The sequence below is a fragment of the Labrus mixtus genome, chromosome 8 (assembly GCF_963584025.1).
Source record: "Labrus mixtus chromosome 8, fLabMix1.1, whole genome shotgun sequence".
Classification (NCBI taxonomy): domain Eukaryota; kingdom Metazoa; phylum Chordata; class Actinopteri; order Labriformes; family Labridae; genus Labrus; species Labrus mixtus.
In genome coordinates, this window is record NC_083619.1 from 30,227,241 (window position 1) to 30,251,265 (window position 24,025).

At 39.6% G+C, this 24,025-nt stretch overlaps 1 pseudogene and 3 gene segments (V, D, J or C); all 4 read right to left on the reverse strand.

The window, feature by feature from the left end:
• Window positions 1-5,573: 5,573 nt before the first annotated feature.
• On the reverse strand, window positions 5,574-8,822 carry LOC132978557 (uncharacterized; annotated as a pseudogene).
• Window positions 8,823-13,362: 4,540 nt separating this feature from the next.
• Window positions 13,363-14,240, reverse strand: LOC132979604 (T cell receptor alpha variable 12-3-like). The segment is given in 2 exon segments: window positions 13,363-13,786; window positions 14,033-14,240. Coding segments are annotated over 2 exon segments (411 nt in total).
• A 6,731-nt stretch (window positions 14,241-20,971) lies between these two features.
• On the reverse strand, window positions 20,972-21,773 carry LOC132979605 (T cell receptor alpha variable 38-1-like). The segment is given in 2 exon segments: window positions 20,972-21,438; window positions 21,524-21,773. Coding segments are annotated over 2 exon segments (435 nt in total).
• Window positions 21,774-21,806: 33 nt separating this feature from the next.
• Window positions 21,807-22,573, reverse strand: LOC132979606 (T cell receptor alpha variable 13-2-like). The segment is given in 2 exon segments: window positions 21,807-22,207; window positions 22,382-22,573. Coding segments are annotated over 2 exon segments (423 nt in total).
• Between the last annotated feature and the right edge of the window lie 1,452 nt (window positions 22,574-24,025).

Here is a 24,025-nt window from a genome sequence, read left to right on the forward strand (position 1 = left end):
GAGGGAGAGATTAATTGTTGCCAAAAATACTCACTATGTTAAAAAAGTTATGTAGCTAGAGAATCAGAATATGTTCTTTGTCTCTCACCTAATAAAAGAGCAGCCAGAATAATCCACAGCCAAAGTTCCATCTCTACAACAAGGTTTAAACCAACAGGAGGAACTCTCTGATGTTCAACATTCAGAGTGAGAAAAGTTCTCTTCCTTGCAGCAGTTTGTATTGATAGAAAGGTTGAACTCAGTGCAGAGGTGATGAACCGCCTACCTGATAATGTCGCCCTCAAGTGGAGGAAAAACATTAAATAGATCAGATCAGTTCTTCTGCAGTGAGCCTGCTGGTTCTGTATGCTTACATAATGCATCAACCTACAACTATGATGCAAATGTGCAGAAGTGTGTCCCAGACCCACCGTCCATCCTTCACCTCTGGGAGAGACTTCCAAGTTTCCAAGCAGTCTTCTTTCCTCTGCCAGCACATACAGAAACAGTACCATTAAATCTATGTGTCATCCTGTCGCTCCTGGTTGAGGTCCGTTGTGGATCCGGAGAAGGTCTTCTTCCAGGGATGCATAGCCACTATTACAGGTTGGTTGGTTGATCTGAGTGGACTCTATAAAGATTCATCTGTTAATACATGACAGGGGACACAAATGTTCCAGTTGATGCTGTGGGGTGGCTTGGATTGCTTGGATGTAGAGGTCTAGATCTGATCTATCAGGATATGTCACTTTTAAAGAGTTGTGACAAAAACACCATCGCAGGAGAGGATTCTGAAAAAGATGCAGATGAAATCAACCCAGCACCAACCACCATACCACATTTAACATCTAGAGTATCATCTTGAAGGGGTCATTAACCAGAGAGAAGCAGCACACCCAAACAGAGCAGGCATCAATGACAATAGCATGACTTTGATTAAGTCAGAACAGAATAAAAGGAGGAGCTGGGGTGGAGGAGGTTTGTAAATGTAGCTTGCAGAGGGAGCAGCAAAGAGTAGGCAGTCTAGAGCAGTTATAATAAGGCGGCATAAGTACTGTTTGGCCAATAGGATGCTTTGAAGCAAATCAGCTGATGAGGTTTGCTTGAGATCAGCTGTTACCAAAATCTCTGGCATAAAAGAAGAGCGTGACTCTGTGGCCTGCCTGAACTAATGCTACGCTACATTTTTGTGATATCTCCAATACAGAAAACCACAACAATTAGCTAGGTGGCTTTAGCATTATTTCATATTTCTTTGTACTTTGATACACATAACCACACCCAAATACATATTTAACTCTGAGAAACATTTATTAGCTAGTTCTAATTGACTTCACAGAGGGATTAGCTTGCTACTGGGCTAGTTACATTAGCTACCTAACTTTCAAGCATTATCTACTTTGTGATTCATTTTGAGTAGTTATTTGATGGCACTTTGAAAATATGCAGATTATCTTAATATAACATCGAGTAAGGTCTCGACCTGCTCTTTTGTAAAGTGTCTTGAGATGACACTTGTTATCAATCAATCAATCAATTTTTATTTGTATAACGTCAACTCATAACAAGTGTTATCTCGAGACACTTTACAAGAAGCAGGTAAAAGACCTTACTCATTGTCATGTTACAAAAAGCAGGTAAAATACCTTACTCATTGTTATGTTACATAAAGAAGGTAAAAGACCTTACTCATTGTTATGTTACATAAAGCAGGTAAAAGACCTTAACCATTGTTATATTACAAAAAGCAGGTAAAAGACCTTACTCATTGTTATGTTACATAAAGCAGGTAAAAGACTTTACTCATTGTTATGTTACATAAAGCAGGTAAAAGACCTTACTCATTGTTATGTTACATAAAGCAGGTAAAAGACCTTACTCATTGTTATGTTACATAAAGCAGGTAAAAGACCTTACTCATTGTTATGTTACATAAAGCAGGTAAAAGACCTTACTCATTGTTATGTTACATAAAGCAGGTAAAAGACCTTACTCATTGTTATGTTATATAAAGCAGGTAAAAGACCTTACTCATTGTTATGTTACAAAAAGCAGGTAAAAGACCTTACTCATTGTTATATTACATAAAGCAGGTAAAAGACCTTACTCATTGTTATGTTACAAAGATCCGGCCTATCCATCATGAGCACTTTAGCAAAGCAGCAAAAGTTACAGTGGTAAGAAAAAACTGTCTTATTGAAAAGCAGAAATCTTCGGCCGGATCCCCGGCTCATGACGAAACAGTCTTCACAGGTCTAGACTGTGCCGGGCTTGGAAAGGGATAGGGGGAGAGATGGGATAAGATGCAGGAAGAGGGATAGAGATCAAGGGGGTGGGGGGAGGTAGACCGTCCATCAGCAATCCGGTGGGGAGGGGAGGGGGTGTGTGTGTGTGTGGGGGGGGGGGGTGGGTTGTTCTGGCAGGCCGCCAACCCACGATCCGGTGGGGAGGGGGTAGTGGTGGGGTGGGGGTTGTTCTGGCAGGCCGCCAACCCACGATCCGGTGGGGAGGGGGTAGTGGTGGGGTGGGGGTTGTTCTGGCAGGCCGTCAACCGACGATCTCGAGGAGCCTAAGAGAGCTCAAGAGCTCCCAGGAAAGTAGGTGGTTAGTGGCTGAGATTTATAGATAGATACATGCAGTAATATGATGTACTGTATATGCAGAGAGAGAGAGAGAGAGAGAGAGAGAGAGGAGCTCAGGGTGCCAGTTCCCCCGGTAGTCTAAGCCTATAGCAGCATAACTAAGAGCTGGTCTACACCAGCACCAGCCCTAACTATAAGATTTATCAAAAAGTAAAGTTTTAAGTCTATTCTTAAAAATACAGACTGTGTCTGCCTCCCGGACCCCGGCTGTAAGGCGGTTCCAGAGGAGAGGAGCCCGATAACTGAAGGCTTTACCCCCCATAGTACACTTGGAGACTGTAGGTACCACTAGTAGGCCCGATAACTGAAGGCTTTACCCCCCATAGTACACTTGGAGACTGTAGGTACCACCAGCAGGCCCGATAACTGAAGGCTTTACCCCCCATAGTACACTTGGAGACTGTAGGTACCACCAGCAGGCCTGCACTCCGGGACCGCAACGCTCTCGAGGGACAGTACGGCACTAGTAGCTCCTTCAGGTAAGATGGTGCCTGGCCATTTAGAGCTTTGTAGGTGAGAAGAAGGATCTTGAATTCTATTCGAGACTGTATAGGGAGCCAGTGCAGAGAAGCCAGGACAGGAGTAATGTGGTCCCATTTCCTGGTTCTGGTCAGTACACCAGCTGCAGCATTCTGGACTAGTTGAAGAGTCTTTAGAGATTTGCCAGAGCACCCTGACAAAAGAGAGTTACAATAATCCAGTCTGGAGGTAACAAATGCATGAACTAGTTTTTCTGCATCACTTTGCGACAGGATATTCCTGATCTTGGATATATTACGAAGGTGAAAGTAGGCTGTTCTTGAAACTTGACTGATGTGAGAGCTAAAAGACATATCTTGATCAAAAATAACTCCTAGATTCCTAACAGTGGTGCTAGATGCCAGGCTGATGTCATTAAGGACAGTCACATCACTAGAAAAAGTCTCTCTGAGGTTCTTAGGGCCTAGCACAATAACTTCAGTCTTGTCTGAGTTAAGTAGCAAAACATTTCTGGTCATCCAGGTCCTAACGTCCTTAAGGCACGTTTCTAGCTGACATAACTGACTGGTACCATCGGGCTTCATTGATACATAAAGCTGAGTATCATCTGCATAACAATGAAACTGTATGGAGTGTTTCCTCATAATATTTCCCAGAGGAATGTAAAAAGAATTGGTCCAAGCACTGAACCTTGTGGGACTCCATGGCAAACATTAGTGTGCATAGAGGACTCATCATTAACATGTACAAACTGAGATCGGTCTGATAAGTTGTTGTTGTTATGATTTGGTGCTATACAAAATGTGTAGTTAGTAGCTGAGTATTTAATTCCCTCAGTGTCTCATCAGCAGCTGTAACCACAGAGACTCTGATCAAACAGGAATCATCACAATCCATCTGACATGAAGCTGTGGTTTGAATCCCACTTCCCTCCTCTTTGAAGAGTAGTCAGATATCTGTGTTCAGGTTTTTGTACAGCCTCTTCTACACTTTGTATCACTGTGTTTCTAAAGCACAGTAGTAGAGAGCTGTGTCTTCAGGGGTTAGCTTTCTAATGGTCAGTTCAGTTGAGCTGCTTGATGTTTGAGATTCATATCGTTTATCTGGAATGTATTTGTTATTGCTCCTTCTTTTTGCTCCTTTCCAGAGTATAAACTGAGGTGCCTGGAGGTCAGAATGATGTCTGTACCAGTAGAGGGAAACATACTGGTCTGTTGTCTCATAGTTACATCTGAGTGTGACAGATTCTCCTTCTGTTCCACTGACTTCATCGACTTCAGGAGAGATTTTGTCTCCAGCTGTTAGTCCTGTAAAACGTAGAGAAAATGAAGCCATTAGATTAAATATTGTTCAAGAGACTGAGAAGATGAGACAGTGGAAAATATCAGTTGTTCAGTCTTACTGCAAGAACAAAATAATTCAAATGTTCATAGATTTCTGCTCAGAACTTAAAAACACTGAAGACAAGTTGTGCTTTATATCTTACCAAAGAAAAGAGCAGCCAGAATAATCCAAAGCCAAATTTCCATTTCTAAAACCAGGTTTAAACCAACAGGAGGAACTCTCTGATGTTCAATGTTCACTGTGTTGAAGTGTTCTCTTTACAGCAGCAGCTGGTATTAATATAACGTTTGAACACAGTAGTTCATTACCTGCTCAATAATGTCTCCCCCTGGAGGAATTGTAAAAATGTAGTGCAGAAATTCTAGAAGTGACATCCTGGAACGCGTCTCTGAACTGCATACTGGAACACATTTAAAATGTTCTGAACCTGATGCACATGTTAATGAATTTATATATAATCCATTCTTACTATTATTACACAAATGAAAATAGATCAAATCATTTTTAAAATATCAAAGTCAACACATAAAGAAGAAATGAGGACACAGGGTTGAACCATGTGGTACACAGTAATCAATCATGTGTTTCTAGATGTTTACAGGGATCATTTATTCAGAAATTTGATACCAAACTATCGATGAATTGCCCTAAAGAATTAAGATGAAAAAGCAACATATCAGACGTACTGTTCAGATATTTTATATTTATGTCAAGAATTGTTTGGATATTCTGAAATACTTTAATCCTGGGGCCTGTTTCAGTAAGCAGGTTTTTAACAAACACTGAGTCAGTTAACCATGACATGAGGGAAACTGGGTTTTCCTCATTCTTTCATTCAGTCCGTATCACGTGCGTATTAGTGAAGATTCACCGTTTTGTCTGAATAAAAATCCAGGTTGTTTTAATGTGATATGTTAGGAAGGCTATAGCGTATAAAAAGAACATTTGATAATGCACTTTCAAATGAATTAGGCTAAGTTTACTTTGTCAAATATGATTAAAATAAGGTTGGCTACCACCATGAGCCTAGTTTGTTCTTATAGCCTATTTCACTTTGAGCTATTTTAAAGTCGCTTTTCTCCTGATTAATTGCATCTTTATGTCACTAAATGTTCGTTTAAACACCATTACACCGGTTTTTACCTGCAGAACTATTATTCTGATTAAATATTAGATGAATAGACTTCATTACATGCTGATGCGAGCAGCAGTTTTCTCCTTCACCACTTCTTTCTCTCCTGTGCTGCTGCAGCAGTGTTACTTTTTCTTTCTTTCTTAAAACCTGTTTATATTTGTAGTGTGTCTGCATGAAGATGTAGTAGGTTATATTTCCAGATGGTTAAAGTAAGAGGATCTCTTTTTTCTCACCTGTTGCCATGGCTCCATTAATGTTGGCTTTTCATAGTAGTGGTGCACGCGCTGAACACCGAGTGAACCTACTCAGAGTTGATTTAACTCAAATCAGCTGATCTGGAACCCAAAACTCAGAGTTTCCCACCTGAGGGTAAATCAACTCAGAGCTCAGAGTTAGAGTTTGTTGAACCTTCTTTCTGAAACGGGCCCTTGGTCTCAGTGGGCGGGGCCAGAGGAACACCTTATTTAGAACTTGAACTTGTTTTTAACTGGAGGCCATTGTGAGTTCTCCCACATTTACAGAGGTGAGGTGCTGTAAAGGAAGAACTAGTATGAGTTGGTGCTGAGTTGTTTTGGTCTGATGCTCCCTCTAGTGGATGTTGTGGAGTATTGTGTTGTCTTCTCTCCAGAGGTTTTTGTACAGAGTTGTGGTGTTTCCTGTCACTGTGGGCCTCACAGCACAGTAGTACACAGCAGAGTCAGTCAGTGCAGCAGAGGAGATCTGTAGATCCACACGATCCTTTTTTTCAGAGAGTCGTGTCAAAAACCTTTTCTCTGATTTCAGAGGTTCTGCTGTTTTTGTGATGTTCAACCCTGAGATGAACATGATGAACTGTGGTTGTTTTCCTGGATATTGTTGATACCAGAAGAAATAATCACTGCCATCAGCTTGTTTGTAGTAACTGTATGACAGAGTGACGGTGCTGTCTTCTAAACTGTGTTCTTCATTCTTAACTGGAGTGAGTTCTTCACAGCTGACACCTAAAAAGGAGGGAGGCAAAGAAATTATTCAAAGTCACATGTCATTTAATCTTTTAATAAACAAACATAAATCTACATCTAACATATTTAATGTTATAATGACAGCTGTTGTCCAAACTGAAATACTCTTTATTTTCAAAATCACAACACACTGTCCATTTATTACATACATACCTATGAGAACTGATAAGAACAAAATAACAGTGAGTTGTTCCATGTTTGTAGAGGTGAGATGCTGTAACTGAATGTTCAGTATGATTCAGTTTTGTGAGTAGAGTTTGGTCTGATGTTCACAGCTGGAATCAAACAGTTCTCTGTCATCAAACACCTCTGCAGTCATTGGGAGGAGACTCATCTGTTGAACTAGTTTCATTTCTGAATTGAGAAACATCAAGCCTTCATCATGACATACCATAGAAGTTTATCAGTGTGTGACTCCCTCTAGTGGATGTTGTGGAGTATTGTGTTGTCTTCTCTCCAGAGGTTTTTGTACAGAGTTGTGGTGTTTCCTGTCACTGTGGGCTGCAGAGCACAGTAGTACACAGCAGAGTCAGTCAGCTGAAGCTTCTGGATCTTCAGAGGAACTGATGTCCCGTTGATTGCAGCATTAAATCTGTCTGTCCTGAACTCAGGAGCCTTTTCTGTTCTGTCTGAGTAAGATTTCAACATGTATCTCGGAAAATCATTACATCTTTGTCGATACCAGAACAGAGTGGGGCTTGTTCTAGTGGTCTCAAATTTACAATCAAGTGTGACTGTGTCTCCTTCAGAAGCAAAGACATCTTCTGTTGGCTGGATCGCTCTGTCTTCTCCTTTACACTCTGAGAAGAGAACAGAAAGAGGAAGAGATGAATTGTTTAATGATTCTATAAATGAATATTTAGGATTCTACTTGCCTGAGAATCAGAAACACAAACATGTACAGAGTAATCAGAATATGTTCTTTGTCTCTCACCTAATAAAAGAGCAGCCAGAATAATCCACAGCCAAAGTTCCATCTCTACAACCAGGTTTAAACCAACAGGAGGAACTCTCTGATGTTCAACATTCAGAGTGACGTTTGTTCTCTTCTCAGCAGAAGTTATTATTCAAAGACAGGTTGAGCTCAGTATCTGGGTTTTGTACCACCTACTAGATAATGTCGCCCTCTAGTGGAGGTTGATGCTGTCTAGTTGAGGTAAACATGTCAGGAGAGCAATGTGGGAGAAGTCTTCCAGCTGTTTGTAAAGACTGTGAATGTTTGGAACAGCAGAACTTCATGTTATAAAGTGGTTGAATCTATGACTGGATTTTAATAGAATCTAAAACTGGATCAATTCTTATCAGAAACTGGATCAAGTTATTTAAGATGACCACATTTTCTACATCATGTCTTTAGTTTTAATCACTGTTCAGATGATGGTCTGTATCATTAAATACCATTGTAGTTTATCAGTGTGTGACTCCCTCTAGTGGATGTTGTGGAGTATTGTGTTGTCTTCTCTCCAGAGGTTTTTGTACAGAGTTGTGGTGTTTCCTGTCACTGTGGGCTGCAGAGCACAGTAGTACACAGCAGAGTCAGTCAGTGCAGCAGAGGAGATCTGTAGATCCAGATGTTTTTATCCTCTCTCACTGTAACAGACAGTCCAGAGACTGGATCTGATATAAGTCGTCCTGTTCCTGAGTGAGAGATGATGAACTCTGGTTGTTTTCCTGGATATTGTTGATACCAGAAGAAAGAATCACTGCCAACAGTTTGTTTGGAGTAACTGTATGACAGAGTGACGGTGCTGTCTTCTAAACTGTGCTCTTCATTCTTAACTGGAGTGAGTTCTTCACAGCTGACACCTAAAAAAGATGAAGCCAAATAAATTATTCAAAGTCACATGTCATTGAATCTTTACATTGAATAAACATAAATCTACATCTAACATATTTAATGTTATAATGACAGCTGTTGTCCGAACTGAAATACTCTTTATTTTCAAAATCACAACACACTGTCCATTTATTACATACATACCTATGAGAGCTGAGAAGAACAAAATAACAGTGAGTTGTTCCATGTTTGTAGAGGTGAGATGCTGTAACTGAATGTTCAGTATGATTCAGTTTTGTGAGTAGAGTTTGGTCTGATGTTCACAGCTGGAATCAAACAGTTCTCTGTCATCAAACACCTCTGCAGTCATTGGGAGGAGACTCATCTGTTGAACTAGTTTCATTTCTGAATTGAGAAACATCAAGCCTTCATCATGACATACCATAGAAGTTTATCAGTGTGTGACTCCCTCTAGTGGATGTTGTGGAGTATTGTGTTGTCTTCTCTCCAGAGGTTTTTGTACAGAGTTGTGGTGTTTCCTGTCACTGTGGGCCTCAGAGCACAGTAGTACACAGCAGAGTCAGTCAGTGCAGCAGAGGAGATCTGTAGATCCAGATGGTTCTTTCCAGACACCTTAGTCGAGAACTCTGAGTCTGATTTGAGAGAGTCTGCTGGTCTTGAAGAATTAAGTCCAGAGATATACAGAATAAACTCTGGTGTTTTTCCTGGATGTTGTCGATACCAGAAGAAATGATCACCACTAGAAACAGTCTTGGAGTATCTGTAGGACAGAGTTATAGTGCTGTCTTCTGAACCGAACACTTCATTCTTGACTGGAGTGAGATCATCACAGATAACACCTGAAGGAACAATAACACGTACTGTCTTTAATGTGATTTCCAGTAGGAACAAAGAAGTGCTTCTGATTCAAAATCATCTTTTTTAATGAATAAAGCTCTGATATTCTTAATGACCTACCTGTTAATGTGAGCAGAAACAAAGTCACAAACTGACTCAAATATACTGAAAGCATCTTTAAACATAAAGAGTCTCCTCTTGTATAAACCACATTTGTGAAAGTTTGTCTTTTTGGTCGTTGAGTCACAGTTTGACTCCTCCCTTTAACCCCTCCCTCCACTCAACTCTACAGTCATCTTTGTTTGTCTCTTATGTAGGACTGTACTGTGGCTGAGGAATGAAACCACCCTGCAACAGGTCAAGAGATTTCAGGACTTTTTGCTTCATTAAGATACGTTGCATATCTTATCCGACTATATTTTGTGTATTTTTGTCACATTCTTTTGAGCCAGGTTGTGATGTACAGTTTCACCAAATTGGACTCTTTGGACTGTTGAAGTGTGGATGCTCCTTTTTGGCCATCATATAATTGTTGTTCAGAAATATTTACTATATCCATCAGAGTAGAAATAGCTGTTAACAGAACACTGATACACGTATGCCAGTGGTTAGTGGACGATAGGGAGGGAGTATAGACCTGGATGAAGGAGTTTCGATAAGGACAAGCTGTTTTTGTGACTGTTTGGTAAGCAAGCATCAGGGTTTTCAATTTGATGCAAGCAGTAACTGGGAGCCAGTGGAGGGAGATGAACAGCAGAGTAACGTGCTGTTTTGGGGAGGTTGAAGACCAGTTTGGGATCAGCTTCAGGGGGTTTGTTAGTGCATGCAGGAAAACCTGCCAGTAAGGAGTTTCAATAGTCAGTGCGTAATATCACAAGAGTTTGTACCATGAGCTGTTGTTCATGCTCTGACAGGTAAGGTCTGATCTTCCTGATGTTGTACAGGAGAAATCAACATGACCGGGTGATCAAGGCCACTAGAAGCTTAAATGTTAGCTGGTGACACCCAGGTTCCGGGCAGACTTTGTGGGCATAAGTTTGGTTGTTCCAAGCTGGGAATGATATGTGGTCGCATGGAGAGACTGGCTTGGATAACAAGGAGCTCAATCTTTGAGAGGTTGAGTTGAAGGTGGCGTTCATTCATTCATTTAGAGATAGGATCAAGGAATGAGGAAATTCTTGATGAGACTGTAAAATCATCTGGTGGGAATGACAGGAAGAGCTGGGTATCATTAGCATAGCAATGGTATGAGAAGCCATGAGTGTGGATTATTGCACCAAGCAATGTTATTCTTCACATCATTTTCTTATTTATTCATAGTCTCCTGACGAAAATGTCCTTTTTATTTAGTCAGATATTAGTCATTTGTTACTGATTAAATTTAGTCAATTAGTCACTGACTAAAATTGCACATCATTTTAGTTGACGTAATTAGAAGATATTTTAGTCAACAAAATCAGATGCAAGCTTTTATTTTTATTATCAGAAGCTCTAGGGGGCGGAGCTTCAAGGACCTGCAGGCTCCAGGCTGCACATTGTTGCACTCACCACACACGCTCACATTGGATGAAGTCTGTTATGGTTTACAATGATTTTAGAACAGCTGAGGGGGTACTTGATAATCCTCACTTGTAATGTAGTTTTTGTTTGGTCAGATTTTCATCAATTAGATGATGAAGTAATATTATTTATCAAATCGTCAAATAGCCGAGTTTCGTCTCGTCATCATCATAGTTGACTAATTTAAAAGACCTTCATCAATGAATATTTTTGTCATTTATTTTGTTGACAAGATTAACACTGGCACCAAGTGAAGAGAAGGGGACTGAGCACTGACCCTTGGGGCACCCCTGTGGATATATTGTGCATTTTGGAAACTTCTCCCTTCCAAGACACTCTAACAGATCTTCCTGAGAGGTAGGACACGAACCAGCAGAGGGCAGATCCTGAGATGCCAAGTTCAGAGAGCGAGGAAAGGAGGATTTGACGGTTAACTGTGTCAAAACTAGCCAACAGGTCTAGCAGCAATAGACCTGAGGACTGACCTGTTACTGGTTATAGACGCCTTATTCATCACTGGGACCTGTACACTAAATCTTATTGGCCATCCTTGTAGGAGCGCAGTCTTCTTTATAAAGCTCTTCTTGGTTTAGTTCCATCTTCTTTATGTTCATAGCTCCACAGAACCAGAAGCCACTATGCCTTGTGTTCCTGTGATGTTTTTAATCTGTCTGTTCTTTGTGTCCTGACTGAGCTCGGTAAAAGAGCACTTAGTTTTGCTGCCCTGTCTGTAGGAAACTTTCTCCAGAATGACATGAAACTGGCAGATCTCATTTTACTTGAAGCCGTTCGTGGTGATTGGACAGTTCTGTGTTTTTTTCCTTGTTTGGTGCTTGTGTTTTTGTTCTTTCAGAGGCTGGGTGTGGCCTATCGGCTGCTGGAGCTCTCTGTAATCACTCACCTGTTCGTCATCTGTAATCACCGGCTGCAGCATTTATACCCTGGTTCAACTCTCCCAAGCTGTCAGATTATTTCCGTCTTCACCGTGGTAGATTGGCTTCTCAGCATCAGTAAACTTTTTGTGCTTTGGATACCTGTAACTAATTATTCCCTTGTCTTCTTTTTTTCCCCCAGTGCCTCCAACTACCGAGCTCCAGCGCCTCGCCACCCAGCCTCTCATTCAAGCAGCAGCCTCACATCAATAAATACCCCTTTACCCACCACCCTGTTTTCCGGTCTTGCTTTTGGGTCCACTTAAAAACCTTTAAGGGCATAACACCGTTGGCTCAATATTAAATGACAGAACACGAGACCATTGGACAGTGCCTGTGTTTTTTAATTGTAATCTTAATCATATCATGTTCATTATGACGTGTGCTGCTGCCCTCTTGGCCAGGTCACCCTTGTAAAATGTATTTTTATCTCAAAGGGTTAATTACCTGGTTAAATAAATGTTATATTAAAACAACATTGATTTGGGTCATATTCTAGTCTCATTTTCATCAATGTGTATGTGATGCTCATGTGGATCCTCCCTCAGTGTCTCATCAGCAGCTGTAACCACAGAGACTCTGATCAAACAGGAATCATCACAATCCATCTGACATGAAGCTGTGGTTTGAATCCCACTTCCCTCCTCTTTGAAGAGTAGTCAGATATCTGTGTTCAGGTTTTTGTACAGCCTCTTCTACACTTTGTATCACTGTGTTTCTAAAGCACAGTAGTAGAGAGCTGTGTCTTCAGGGGTTAGCTTTCTAATGGTCAGTTCAGTTGAGCTGCGTGATGTTTGAGATTCATATCGTTTATCTGGAATATATTTTCTATCACTCCTTGATCTGGCTCCTTTCCAGAGTATAAACTGAGGTGCCTGGAGGTCAGAATGATGTCTGTACCAGTAGAGGTAAACATAATCTGATGTTGTCTCATAGTTACATCTGAGTGTGACAGATTCTCCTTCTGTTCCACTGACTTCATCGACTGTAGGAGAGATTTTGTCTCCAGCTGCTGGTCCTGTAAAAAGTGTAGAAATGGACAACATGAGACTAAACATTGTTAGTGAGGCTGAAGGGAAGACAGTGAATAGTGTCAACTCTACAGTTATAGTCAGAACAGACACATGTCAACAGTTCAGAGATTCCTGCTCTGAACTCCAGTTTACTTATTTAATAAATAGAATCATTAAAATGTGTTGTTCTTTTTATCTCACCAAAGAAAAGAGCAGCCAGAATAATCCACAGCCAAAGTTCCATCTCTACAACAAGGTTTAAACCAACAGGAGGAACTCTCTGATGTTCAACATTCAGAGTGACGTTTGTTCTCTTCTCAGCAGAAGTTATTATTCAAAGACAGGTTGAGCTCAGTATCTGGGTTTTGTACCACCTACTAGATAATGTCGCCCTCTAGTGGAGGTTGATGCTGTCTAGTTGAGGTAAACATGTCAGGAGAGCAATGTGGGAGAAGTCTTCCAGCTGTTTGTAAAGACTGTGAATGTTTGGAACAGCAGAACTTCATGTTATAAAGTGGTTGAATCTATGACTGGATTTTAATAGAATCTAAAACTGGATCAATTCTTATCAGAAACTGGATCAAGTTATTTAAGATGACCTCATTTTCTACATCATGTCTTTAGTTTTAATCACTGTTCAGATGATGGTCTGTATCATTAAATACCATTGTAGTTTATCAGTGTGTGACTCCCTCTAGTGGATGTTGTGGAGTATTGTGTTGTCTTCTCTCCAGAGGTTTTTGTACAGAGTTGTGGTGTTTCCTGTCACTGTGGGCTGCAGAGCACAGTAGTACACAGCAGAGTCAGTCAGTGCAGCAGAGGAGATCTCCAGATTTACTCGTTTCTCCGTTTTGTTAATGTAAGCTGTGAAATCAGAATCTGTTGGATGAATCGATCCTCCCTCTGTGATGTAGAGCAGGAACTCTGGTCTGGATCTCTGGTTTTCTCTGTACCACTGGATGTTCTGGATTTGACCATCATATGTACAGGTCAGGTTGATGTTTCCTCCCTCTTCAACTTTTTCTTCAGTTCTTTCTGGGTTTATGCTGTTCATGGAGCCCAGGGCTGCAAAATAAGTATTATACATGTCTGTTAGTCTGCAAGAGATTCAGACATCAAGAGACTGAAAATCAGTCCTTTACTTCATCAGTCATCTTTGATCATTTTGAGATTCATGAAGAAAACAAAAGTCTTTTTCTATCAGTGGAATTTGTAGCTCCCACAGATAAACATCTACTTTGAAATAGTTGTTCAGATATCTGGTCTAAACAGCAGGTGAAATTAGAGTTTGATGTGTGTTGTAACACTCACCTATAAAGTGAGAGCAAAGTAAAAAGAGGTAAAGCAGCATGTCTTTGGAGTTGTTGAAGACAAACAGACAGCAGATGAGTAATGTTCTTCTAAACTAAACAGCCTCTGTGCTGCACAGATGTTCTCCTCTACTTTGACATGGTTTTAATTTGACTTCCTCAAACTTTTCTGCTCTGGAGATATATACAATCTCATTGGTTTGCCTCAGTGGGCGGGGCCAGAGAAACATCTTATTTAGAACTTTAACCTGTTGTTAACTGGAGGCCATTGTGAGTTTTCAGGGGCCCTGTCCGAATAGCCACAGTTCAGTAGTCAGTACTTTTCAGTGTACTGAACTCTCGTGGTCATTCAGTGGTCATTTTTTGGGTCCACCTCAGTATACTGAACATTTCAGTATGGATATTAACTTCCGGGTTTCATGCAGTATGGATCGGATGCGTGCTTTCAGGAAATGAATTGTATTTTACCCACAATGCTGTGCGAAATTAAACGTAAATCGTTACTTTACGTGCGCCTCCAAATCAAAACAAACGAGCGTGGATTAATTTAATCTATTTTTAATCTAGAGTCCTGACTGAAATCACTACTTTAAATTAACAACAGAAAATAAAACAAATATCTGTATTATTATAAAACCTTTCCCCCTCTATTTAAATAATGATTTCACTATTTAAATGTGTCTTTATTGGTTTATTTTATATTCTGTATATTACTGTCTTTACTTTGTTCTGTATGTTATTTAGTTATTTAATCTTTTACTTGATTTACATTGTGATATTGTTTATTGTTTACCTGACTTTATATGAGCATTACTCTTCTTGAATAAAGATAAACAAAAAAAACAAAAAACGGGTGAATGCGGCCAGTTCAGGTAACGTAAATGACGTCACTTCCATACTGAATGAATCAGACGAATTAGGAACAAATATCTGCCTACTGTGTGTGCATACTAAACAGTATATAGCAGGTAGTAGGTACTAAACAGTATACAGCAGATAGTAGATACTAAACAGTGAACAGCAGATAGTAGATACTAAACAGTATACAGCACAGATAGTAGGTACTAAACAGTATACAGCAGATAGTAGATACTAAACAGTATACAGCAGATAGTAGATACTAAACAGTATACAGCAGATAGTAGATACTAAACAGTAAACAGCAGATAGTAGATACTAAACAGTATACAGCAGATAGTAGATACTAAACAGTATACAGCAGATAGTAGATACTAAACAGTAAACAGCAGACAGTAGGTACTAAACAGTATACAGCACAGATAGTAGGTACTAAACAGTATACAGCAGATAGTAGGTACTAAACAGTATACAGCAGATAGTTGGTACTAAACAGTATACAGCAGATAGTAGGTACTAAACAGTATACAGCAGATAGTACGTACTAAACAGTATACAGCAGATAGTAGGTACTAAACAGTAAACAGCAGATAGTACGTACTAAACAGTATACAGCAGATAGTACGTACTAAACAGTATACAGCAGATAGTACGTACTAAACAGTATACAGCAGATAGTAGGTACTAAACAGTAAACAGCAGATAGTAGATACTAAACAGTATACAGCAGATAGTAGATACTAAACAGTACACAGCAGATAGTAGATACTAAACAGTATACAGCAGATAGTAGATACTAATCAGTAAACAGCAGATAGTAGATACTAAACAGTATACAACAGATAGTACGTACTAAACAGTATACAGCAGATAGTAGATACTAAACAGTATACAACAGATAGTACGTACTAAACAGTATACAGCAGATAGTAGATACTAAACAGTATACAACAGATAGTACGTACTAAACAGTATACAGCAGATAGTAGATACTAAACAGTATACAGCAGATAGTAGGTACTAAACAGTAAACAGCAGATAGTAGATACTAAACAGTATACAGCAGATAGTAGATACTAAACAGTACACAGCAGATAGTAGATACTAAACAGTATACAGCAGATAGTAGATACTAAACAGTAAACAGCAGATAGTAGATACTAAACAGTATACAACAGATAGTACGTACTAAACAGTATACAGCAGATAGTAGATACTAAACAGTATACAGCAGATAGTAGATACTAAACAGTATACAACAGATAGTAGGTACTAAACAGTATACAGCAGATAGTAGATACTAAACAGTATACAGCAGATAGTAGGTACTAAACAGTAAACAGCAGATAGTAGGTACTAAACAGTATACAGCAGATAGTAGATACTAAACAGTATACAGCAGATAGTAGATACTAAACAGTAAACAGCAGATAGTAGATACTAAACAGTATACAGCAGATAGTAGATACTAAACAGTATACAGCAGATAGTAGATACTAAACAGTATACAGCAGATAGTAGATACTAAACAGTATACAGCAGATAGTAGGTACTAAACAGTAAACAGCAGATAGTAGATACTAAACAGTATACAGCAGATAGTAGGTACTAAACAGTATACAGCAGATAGTAGGTACTAAACAGTATACAGCAGGTAGTAGATACTAAACAGTATACAACAGATAGTAGGTACTAAACAGTATACAGCAGATAGTAGATACTAAACAGTATACAGCAGATAGTAGGTACTAAACAGTATACAGCAGATAGTAGGTACTAAACAGTATACAGCAGATAGTAGGTACTAAACAGTATACAGCAGATAGTAGGTACTAAACAGTAAACAGCAGATAGTAGATACTAAACAGTAAACAGCAGATAGTAGGTACTAAACAGTAAACAGCAGATAGTAGATACTAAACAGTATACAGCAGATAGTAGGTACTAAACAGTAAACAGCAGATAGTAGATACTAAACAGTATACAGCAGATAGTAGGTACTAAACAGTAAACAGGAGATAGTAGGTACTAAACAGTAAACAGGAGATAGTAGGTACTAAACAGTAAACAGCACAGATAGTAGGTACTGTTTACTGCCTAATGACAGATTGAGTAGGTACTTGGCAATTCGGATACAGCCACGGATTTACAGAGGTGAGGTGCTGTAAAGGAAGAACTAGTTTGAGTTGGTGCTGAGTTGTTTCGGTCTAATGTTCCCTCTAGTGGATGTTGTGGAGTATTGTGTTGTCTTCTCTCCAGAGGTTTTTGTACAGAGTTGTGGTGTTTTCTGTCCAAAGAACAAAGAAGTGCTTCTGATTCAAAATCATCTTTTTTAATGAATAAAGCTCTGATATTCTTAATGACCTACCTGTTAATGTGAGCAGAAACAAAGTCACAAACTGACTCAAATATACTGTAAGCATCTTTAAACATAAAGAGTCTCCTCTTGTATAAACCACATTTGTGAAAGTTTGTCTTTTTGGTCGTTGAGTCACAGTTTGACTCCTCCCTTTAACCCCTCCCTCCACTCAACTCTACAATCATCTTTGTTTGTCTCTTATGTAGGACTGTACTGTGGCTGAGGAATCAAACCACCCTGCAACAGATCAAAAGATTTCCATTTGGAGAGACAGGATTTAAATTCAGAATTGATTCTAAAGTCAAAAATGCATATTCCCAGAAAGAGAGAGAGAAAAGTGACTGAATATATGTACTAATTAAGTTGATATGCTGTAAATTTGCATGGTTCATGTATCTGCTGCACATTTGCTGTTTATGCATTTGTCATGTCTCTCTGTTGCACTGTTTTAGATATGTTTTTAACATGTATATGTTACAGGTCTCAAAATGAGATCCCATAAGCAGATGAGAATTTCTGTATAAACAGAAGAAAAGAATGAGACAGGCAACTGTGCTTCTATTCAGTTCAGCTTCACTCGGTAGAATCTTTATGAAACAGTATTCAAAATAAATGCTTCTTTTTCTGACACTTTGTGTTTTGTTTTCTGTATTCTAATAGTGCATCATTAATACAGAATTCACAACATCACAAATAATCACAATACAAACTGTCGATCAATTCCATATCTGGTTTTCAAGATAAAACTTATATTTACGGTTTCTACAAAATAATCCTATATGCTACGGGTGTTTAATGACATAAACACACATTTAATCAGCTCTATAACTGAACTAGAGTTTATTTTTACTCTAAAACTACTTGAGGACAATATTAACCTCAGCTGTATAATTTCCCGGGCTATTAAAAGGTAATTGAATGTAACCTCACTCACAGATGTAAATAAAGGGAGACTAGCATGTTGCTCCTAGTACAATAGCTGAAGACTGACAAATATAACTCCTTATAACATTGAAACCGTACACATATGACAATAACAACAATATCCATAACCTTCAGAACACTTAATCACACTGTTAATATAATATCTGTTTTGAAATGAGATGTGCAGGAGCTCATTTAAATCAACACAAAAGACACGACGATCGCCGGCGCCATCTTGGCCCGCACGCGGTAACCTTAGCATAGTATCTACTAGTTCACAAACACATAAAGTTCAACTACCTTTACAAATGTGATGTAGCATGTTTCCTTTGTGTTTATCAATATTTATATGCATTTACACATGTGTTTTAACCATACAAACCTGTATAAACAGAAGAAAAGAATGAGACAGGCAACTGTGCTTCTATTCAGTTCAGCTTCACTCGGTACAATGAGGAAGAAACGAGAGTCCCGTAACAAAGACAGTCCATGCATGGGAGAAGCCCAGCGCCACACTGCCTCCTGCTGGCGACACTGAAGTGTACTGTTATCTGGCTATTATAGCACATATTAGTGATGATCTTTCCTGGCAATATTATTCCAAAATAAAAACATAGACACATTACATGACAACATATACTTTCTGATACGTGTGACAGCGTCTGGCGTCGGCTTCTTTTTCAGACCTGCACAATGAAAGCGATACTACCTACAGATGCATCAAACTCATTCTTCATTACACAGACTAATGAAGGCAACATTCAACAAATAATTAATCTAATACCTCTCAGGCTAAAGATATGTTTGGATTAGATACTGAATTCATAAATAAGCATTCTCCACTTATAAAGCCCCTAACACACATCACAGGTGACGGTAAAGTTTTGGGAGCAGTATTTCTCGACCTGAAAGAGGCCTTTGATACTGTAAACCATGACTTGATTTATAATACTCAAAAAAATCTACATTTCTGTAATCAAGCTCTCAGGTGATTTAAGTCATGTCTGGAATTTTGAAAGCAATGAGTTAAAATCAATAGTTCAATATCATCCCCTCAACACTGTAATGTTGGCGTACCACAAGGCTCCATTCTGGGGCCGCTGCTCTTTTGCCTATACATTAACCAACTACCAGACAGCTGTGAAGATGTTTGTTGCCAGTTGTATGTCGACGATGCAATCATCCACGTGTCATCAAAGACCCCATGACAGGCTGCTGAGTTGTTAAATAGGCAATTGGTCAGTGTGTCATAACAGCTAAAAAGTGACGTCTTAACTTTAAACTGTGCTCCTCCTTGAAATGTAAGAAAAGCTCAAGTTTTGATATTTCAATCAGACTATGAACAGTATGTTTGAACAGTGACTCCCTCTATTGGATGTTGTGGAGTATTGTGTTGTCTTCTCTCCAGAGGTTTTTGTACAGAGTTGTGGTGTTTCCTGTCACTGTGGGCCTCAGAGCACAGTAGTACACAGCAGAGTCAGTCAGCTGAAGCTTCTGGATCTTCAGGGGAACAGATTTCCCGTTGATTGCAGCTTTAAATCTGTCTTCCGAGATCCCAGGAGCATTTTCTGCTTTGTTTGAGTAGCATCTCAACATGTATTTTGGAAAGTCCCCTGCTTCTTGTCTGTACCAGAACAAAGAGGGATTTGTGTCAGTGGTCTCAAATGTACAATCAAGTGTGACTGTGTCTCCTTCAGAAGCAAATACATCTTCTGTTGGCTGGATCACTCTGTCTTCTCCTTTACACTCTGAGAAGAGAACAGAAAGAGATTAATTGATGATAAAAAGGCTTGAGGTTAAATAACTTACCTAGCTTTAAGAACAGCCACACAAACACGTGAGGCATAAAGGAAATGTGTTATGCTATAGTTTCTCACCAAATTAAAGAGCAGCCAGAATAATCCACAGCCAAAGTTCCATCTCTACAACAAGGTTTGAACCTACAAGAGACCTGATCTGATGTTCAGCCAGAAGTGTGAGAATAGTTCTCTTTACAGCAGCTGAGGTGATCTGCCCCCTTGATAATGTTTCCTCTAGTGGAGATAAAAAATATTACAATTGTGTATAAAAGGGACATCCAGCAGGTTTTGTCCAGACTCTATGAAGGTCTTGAACAGTTTTAGAAGATCCCTTCAGCATATAATTAAAAACTGAGAGGACCCAGGAATGAACCCTGTGGAACACCTCAAGAAATAGAAGCCCACAAAGAACAAAAGAAAAACTGCTTTAATAAATATCAAGAAAAAAGAAATCAACACCAGAATCTGTAATGCAGGTTGTTTCCTGAGTTACTTTATTTGAATGATACACTTCAACAGTGGTGAAATTAAACACCAGAGTAGATATGATGACAAACAACATGTACTTAGTTTATCTTTAGAGCATGATGTGGTTTCCTCAGTTGTTGATATGTTTGATGATGAAGAAATTCGCCGTTGACACTGACTTGCTTTCAAAAAGGATTATTTGTTAACAAGCAGCATCTCCAGGCTCGCCATGGCTCAACCTGGGAGAGACCCAAAGCCAAAACTGATCTCCCCCGAACACACAGAAACTCTGGTATTTATGGACACACCCCACAGGAGAACAACATATGGACATCTGTTTGTTTTCAGGACCACCCCTCTCCATACAACTGCAGGGGTTTCTGTCTTACGTGTATGTATGTCATAAACTCAAAGGACAACAAAAGTCACAGATACAATCTCTTGTCCAGATGTGGTCTCCATACCCTTAAGGAGTTAACCTATGTCCCAGGAATTTCAGACACTTCAGACACTTCAAGCACCTGTCAGAGAGGCTCGTTATCAACACTACAAAACAGTCAAGCCTACATCTCCATACCTACAGTTGAAGTTTATCAGTGTGTGACTCCCTCTAGTGGATGTTGTGGAGTATTGTGTTGTCTTCTCTCCAGAGGTTTTTGTACAGAGTTGTGGTGTTTCCTGTCACTGTGGGCTGCAGAGCACAGTAGTACACAGCAGAGTCAGTCAGCTGAAGCTTCTGGATCTTCAGAGGAACTGATCTTAAAGTAGAATCCAGTGTGGATGAAAATCTCTCCTCAAACTCTTTCATTGTTTTCCCTTCTCCAATCTTAAAGCGGCTCAGTATGAATCTGGGGCTGTTGTTTCCATCCTGTTTGTACCAGTAGAGATAATCATTTGATGAACTGCTGTTGTATTGACAGCCAAGAGTTACTGCCTCTCCTTCAGTAGCAGTCACATCTCCTTCTGGTTGCAGCACGTTGTCTGTTTGTGCCATACATTCTGTAAAACAGTAACAAATAGTATTAGTGTGCTGTTAAAGAATCATGTCAGTGTTGGATTGATATCAAAGAAACAGAGTTCATACCAAGACACACAGCAGCCAGCAACACTGAGATAACCAGAGGCATCATATCTGCAGTGTTAATAACTCTGAGTTACAGAGAGTATAAAGAAGGCTGTGATCTCTGTGTTTAGTCCACATCAACACTAAGTTAGAGGATTAGAAGGAGGAGCCTGATCACAGAGACAGGTCTCATTCACAGCCCTGTGTTATTCCCCGACTGACAACTTTACACTGAACATCTTTTACTGACACTCTGCTCGCTTTTAATGATCTGTCTTGTAACTTCCCCTCCTGAGTGATTCCAGTTTATAGTCAGTGACTCCCTCTAGTGGATGTTGTGGAGTATTGTGTTGTCTTCTCTCCAGAGGTTTTTGTACAGAGTTGTGGTGTTTCCTGTCACTGTGGGCTGCAGAGCACAGTAGTACACAGCAGAGTCAGTCAGTGCAGCAGAGGAGATCTGTAGATCCAGATGTTTTTTATCCTCTCTCACTGTAACAGACAGTCCAGAGACTGGATCTGATATAAGTCGTCCTGTTCCTGTGAGAGAGATGATGAACTGTGGTTGTTTTCCTGGATATTGTTGATACCAGAAGAAAGAATCACTGCCATCAGCTTGTTTGGAGTAACTGTACGACAGAGTGACGGTGCTGTCTTCTAAACTGTGCTCTTCATTCTTAACTGGAGTGAGTTCTTCACAGCTGACACCTAAAAAAGATGAAGCCAAAGAAATTATTCAAAGTCACATGTCATTGAATCTTTTAATAAACAAACATAAATCTACATCTAACATATTTAATGTTATAATGACAGCTGTTGTCCAAACTGAAATACTCTTTATTTTCAAAATCACAACACACTGTCCATTTATTACATACATACCTATGAGAGCTGAGAAGAACAAAATAACAGTGAGTTGTTCCATGTTTGTAGAGGTGAGATGCTGTAACTGAATGTTCAGTATGATTCAGTTTTGTGAGTAGAGTTTGGTCTGATGTTCACAGCTGGAATCAAACAGTTCTCTGTCATCAAACACCTCTGCAGTCATTGGGAGGAGACTCATCTGTTGAACTAGTTTCAATTCTGAATTGAGAAACATCAAGCCTTCATCATGACATACCATAGAAGTTTATCAGTGTGTGACTCCCTCTAGTGGATGTTGTGGAGTATTGTGTTGTCTTCTCTCCAGAGGTTTTTGTACAGAGTTGTGGTGTTTCCTGTCACTGTGGGCTGCAGAGCACAGTAGTACACAGCAGAGTCAGTCAGCTGAAGCTTCTGGATCTTCAGAGGAACTGATTTCCCGTTGATTGTTGCATTAAATCTGTCTTCTGAGATCCCAAGAGCATTTTGTGACAATCCTGCATAGCTTTTCCACAGGTACTTTGGGAAATCACCCATTTCTTGTCTGTACCAGAACAAAGAGGGGGTTGTGTAAGTTGTCTCAAATTTACAATCAAGTGTGACTGTGTCTCCTTCAGAAGCAAAGACATCTTCTGTTGGCTGGATCACTTTGTCTTCTCCTTTACACTCTGAGAAGAGAACAGAAAGAGGAAGAGATGAATTGTTGACAAAAATACTTACTAGGTCAGAAAAGTTACGTAGCTAGAGAATCAGACACACAAACATGTACAGAGTAATCAGAATATGTTCTTTGTCTCTCACCTAATAAAAGAGCAGCCAGAATAATCCACAGCCAAAGTTCCATCTCTACAACAAGGTTTAAACCAACAGGAGGAACTCTCTGATGTTCAACATTCAGAGTGAGAAAAGTTCTCTTCCTTGCAGCAGTTTGTATTGATAGAAAGGTTGAACTCAGTGCAGAGGTGATGAACCTCCTACCTGATAATGTCGCCCTCAAGTGGAGGAAAAACATTAAATAGATCAGATCAGTTCTTCTGCAGTGAGCCTGCTGGTTCTGTATGCTTACATAATGCATCAACCTACAACTATGATGCAAATGTGCAGAAGTGTGTCCCAGACCCACCGTCCATCCTTCACCTCTGGGAGAGACTTCCAAGTTTCCAAGCAGTCTTCTTTCCTCTGCCAGCACATACAGAAACAGTACCATTAAATCTGTGTGTCATCCTGTCGCTCCTGGTTGAGGTCCGTTGTGGATCCGGAGAAGGTCTTCTTCCAGGGATGCATAACCACTATTACAGGTTGGTTGGTTGATCTGAGTGGACTCTATAAAGATTAATCTGTTAATACATGACAGGGGACACAAATGTTCCAGTTGATGCTGTGGGGTGGCTTGGATTAGGATAGGATAGCACTTTATTGCTCCCCCGAGGGGAAATTCGGGCGTTATAACAGCACAGACAAGAAAGCTCAAATACACGTTAAACAGAATAGATAAGATAAATAAAAATAAAAATAAAATCAGGGGGTATATACAGTACAAAATGAATGATGAAGTTAACTGGGGGGAATTGAGAATTGAGACAGTATTTGCAGAGAATGACAAGATAAAGTGACAAGTGATGATTAAAGTGACTTGGTGTGATCAATAGCAGCAAGTAATGTAAA